Below are 3,693 nucleotides of genomic sequence, written 5' to 3'. Positions count from 1 at the left end.
GTTTTTTTAAAAATTGAAGTAACAGCTACTCCCGATATTTTCCAGTAACATCAGCTTGTTCACAATATTTTTTCCTTTTAGCCAACTATAATATTAGGGGAGTATACGACATATATACAAACTATACATCAGTTTTACAGAATCTATAAAACTATCTTCTATTAAGGCATACCTTGAGTACGGCTGTTATTAAAGTTGTACACAATTGATTGTACCTTTTACTTATAAAACAGTTCTATAAAATCCTTGATCTAAAACATACATTGGACAATAATTATCAAATTGGTATACAATTGATTATTCCTTCTACTCATAAATCTGTTTAAAAGGCAGTGTTCATGAAAAGCAGAATTTAGTCTACGATATTTCAAATCGGCTATATGTTCTTTCAATCTTACCTTAACTTTACGTTTAGTTTCACCTATATAAAACTTTTTATTTTCGCATGTACACGGAATTACGTAAATTTATACGTAAAAACATGGAAAACGTGTAAATTTTTTCACACGTATCAACTAAATAAAGATGAGACAACCCGCCAAGTGTCTTAATTTATAGCACTTTATTGTGTTAGAAGCATAAACATAAAGTAATTTTATCACTTAACAACTCCTCTCATCAGCCTTAAAAAATACATCAAATATATCCGTGTTAAAATGTCTCATACCCCTCACATGCCAGGTAAATAATAATTAAATTTATTAAGCTAAATTATCATTTAGAAGTTTATAACACAGCATATATTTATATATATACGGAATTTTTAAGGGGGGTATAAATTGATAAAAACTCTGGAAAAAACTTTTTTTTTTTTCGATAACAAGAAAGAGGGAAGTGATTTCGCGGAAAGCTTTTCATCTCTTCTATGCTTCACTCCACCCCTTCGGTGTACGGACCTTATAACGGAACACAATCGATATTACATACACGTCGGTGCCAATCACATCACTCTTCCCAACACATGCGCCAATCATACTTACTCATTCGGCACATGTTGACACCCTTTTTCCCTCAGTTTAATTGGAAAATAATATATATATATATAAAACACGAGGAATTTTAGTCGTTTGGGATCATATTCATGCACTTTTCCTGGAAAAAAACACCAGTAATGTAACATGTAAATAGTTAGTTACGTCAGAAATAACAAAATTATTAACAGTTGTAAGTGATACGTTGTAAATTCTATCTTGTTTATGACATTGAAACGTTATAATTTAGTTCATTTTTTAATTAGAAATTTAAATATTTCCGCTTTATTTACGAATTAAAATATGTAAATTTCTTTTACTTAAATGTCTATCCAGGGGTGAAAGAGATCTTTTCAGCCTTTCACAAATGTATGCATGTGGTGCATGCATATATTTGTGCAAGGCTTGAATTTGTATGCTTGTTACAGTGTTAAAATAATTCCACACCAGACATTTAGGGTAAAATGCACCTGGTATTACATATGTCTCATACATTGTATGGTACACTCTACCCAGTGATACAGTGTTAAATACCCCATTCCATGAAAACAGTGCCTTGTTGATCCATAAAATGGCTGAAGGAGTTATATTTTGTCATGCTGTAAATTTAACATTACGTTAAGCCACTCAAATCACTGTGTGACATCTGCTGGTTTCAGATAGCAGTGACATGGGTACATATGGATACATTGTTATCTGAAACCAGCAATGTAATATCTGGTACAAGTCTGCTGCAATCCACAACTTAGTTAATTTAACCAATGCTGGAAAAAAGCCCCTGGATAGATGTTTATCTGTACTATTAATATAGTATTATACTATTGTATATGAAAATAATCATAATGTAATAATTAAATCGATTTTCTTATAAATGTTGTTTAAAGTTTTGTTTATATAAATATAAATTACAAATTTTATATATTTTTGCTTTTCATAAGAAATTTTTTATTTTCAGAGGCTGAAAATTTTCATAAGTATTTAATATGAAGAATAAAAAGCAAGAAACACTTTTCCAGAGAATTGATATTATTCAACAGATATCTCCATTTCAACATTTTATTCTTGCTTTAATGTTTCGTTTAATGTTGCTGTTTTATGGAGAATGGCAAGATCAATATTTTGAAGTTAAATTTACAGATGTTGATTATCATGTTTTCACCGATGGTGCATCATTTGTTGTAAATGGAAGTTCTCCATTTAAAAGACACACTTATCGTTATACACCATTTCTAGCCTATTTATTAACACCTAATATTTACTTACATCAATTATGGGGGAAAATATTGTTTTCAGTTTTTGATGTTAATACTGGTTATCTGATCTACAAAATTTCAAAAAAAAGATTGAATGACTTATCATCACTCTGCTGTGCTTTGCTGTGGCTTTATAATCCATTGCCTGCAGTGGTATCAACTCGTGGAAATGCTGAATCTATTATGTCTTGTCTCATACTTTTAACAATACAACTTTTACATAATAACAAAATATTCTATGCTGGCTTAGTATACGGATTTTCTGTGCATTTCAAACTCTACCCAATTATATATGCTCTCTCTATATATTTAAGATTGAGTGAAAAATCAAATAAATCCAATATGAAAAAGATTTTATATTTGGTACCAAACAAAAAGCATTTTTCATTTGCAAGTGCTGCTGCTATTACATTTATATTGCCTACTTTTCTTGCTTTTAAAATGTACAAAATGGAGTACATTGATGCTGCTTTTCTTTATCATTTGACTCGTAAAGATATAAGACATAATTTTTCTCCATTTTTTTATCTTTTATATTTGTTAGATGACGAAAATCATAAATGGCTATCCTTTCTTACATTCCTACCTCAAATGGTTTTATTAATAGGTATATCGATTAGTTTTAACAGTGAAAAGGATTTATCATTTTGTATTTTTATACAGACAGTCGTATTTGTTTCTTTAAATAAAGTTTGCACATCTCAGTATTTTTTATGGTANGATGCCCGCCATTGTTATTGATTAATTACTCCGTTTCGAAACAAGATGGAGGGGAGGTTAAGTTTAAAGAGTGCTTATAGATCATAATAATAAATAAATTTAAAGTAATTTATTCCAATTTCATATTAAAATACTACTCCAATGAGTCAATTTCTTCGCTTTTAAACATAAAGGGGCCTTTCGTAGTAACGAAATATATTAAATTTTCTTGTTTTAAGGCAGTTTTTTCTTTCGCTTTGAAGGCTTTCAGAAAACTCTCTTACAATATGAATTATAACCCTTTCATGATAGCGATAAGACTTTTTTCCTACGAATAAGTAATCCAAGTAAACGAACACAGGAAATTGTTAGATGCAAAGATGGCTTCCATAGATAGGAAACGAATGCTACTGACATCTGGATGAAGTTGAATGGTCTTCCGACAGTTGGCACCAGATGTCGGACACTCCGCCCTCTTGCTAGGCCCATCGACCAATTTCGTTTGCATAATTAATGTCTGATTTGGGTCTTTCCTGTAATTATTGATTTTCGCCGCTCAAATATTCATTTTGTAAACTTCATTAACTCGACAATATCATTTTTTCTACTTGTCATTTCTTCGCAATTATTTTACTAATGAATCCTATCTTGTTCTTTTCTCCTACGGGCTATAAACCATTCCCGAAACTGTTAAGACTTACAAGCTCCATCGATAACAGGAAATTGATAAATTCTTCCTTCAACGATACGAAACTTATCAAGATATTGTA

At 30.5% G+C, this 3,693-nt stretch overlaps 1 protein-coding gene across 1 annotated transcript; it reads left to right on the top strand.

Moving 5' to 3' along the window:
* Window positions 1-1,932: 1,932 nt before the first annotated feature.
* LOC111615824 (GPI mannosyltransferase 1-like) lies at window positions 1,933-2,965 on the top strand. Its single transcript, XM_023357257.1, has one exon. It carries the CDS (start codon window positions 1,955-1,957, stop codon window positions 2,963-2,965), a length of 1,011 nt encoding a protein of 336 aa, XP_023213025.1. The 5' UTR covers window positions 1,933-1,954.
* The last annotated feature ends 728 nt before the right edge of the window (window positions 2,966-3,693 follow it).

Source organism: Centruroides sculpturatus, unplaced genomic scaffold (assembly GCF_000671375.1).
Source record: "Centruroides sculpturatus isolate CEXI.00-Female unplaced genomic scaffold, Cexi_2.0 scaffold2278, whole genome shotgun sequence".
Taxonomy (NCBI): domain Eukaryota; kingdom Metazoa; phylum Arthropoda; class Arachnida; order Scorpiones; family Buthidae; genus Centruroides; species Centruroides sculpturatus.
Note: the sequence above shows the minus strand (reverse complement) of the source record. Positions and strands in the feature narration are given on the sequence as shown.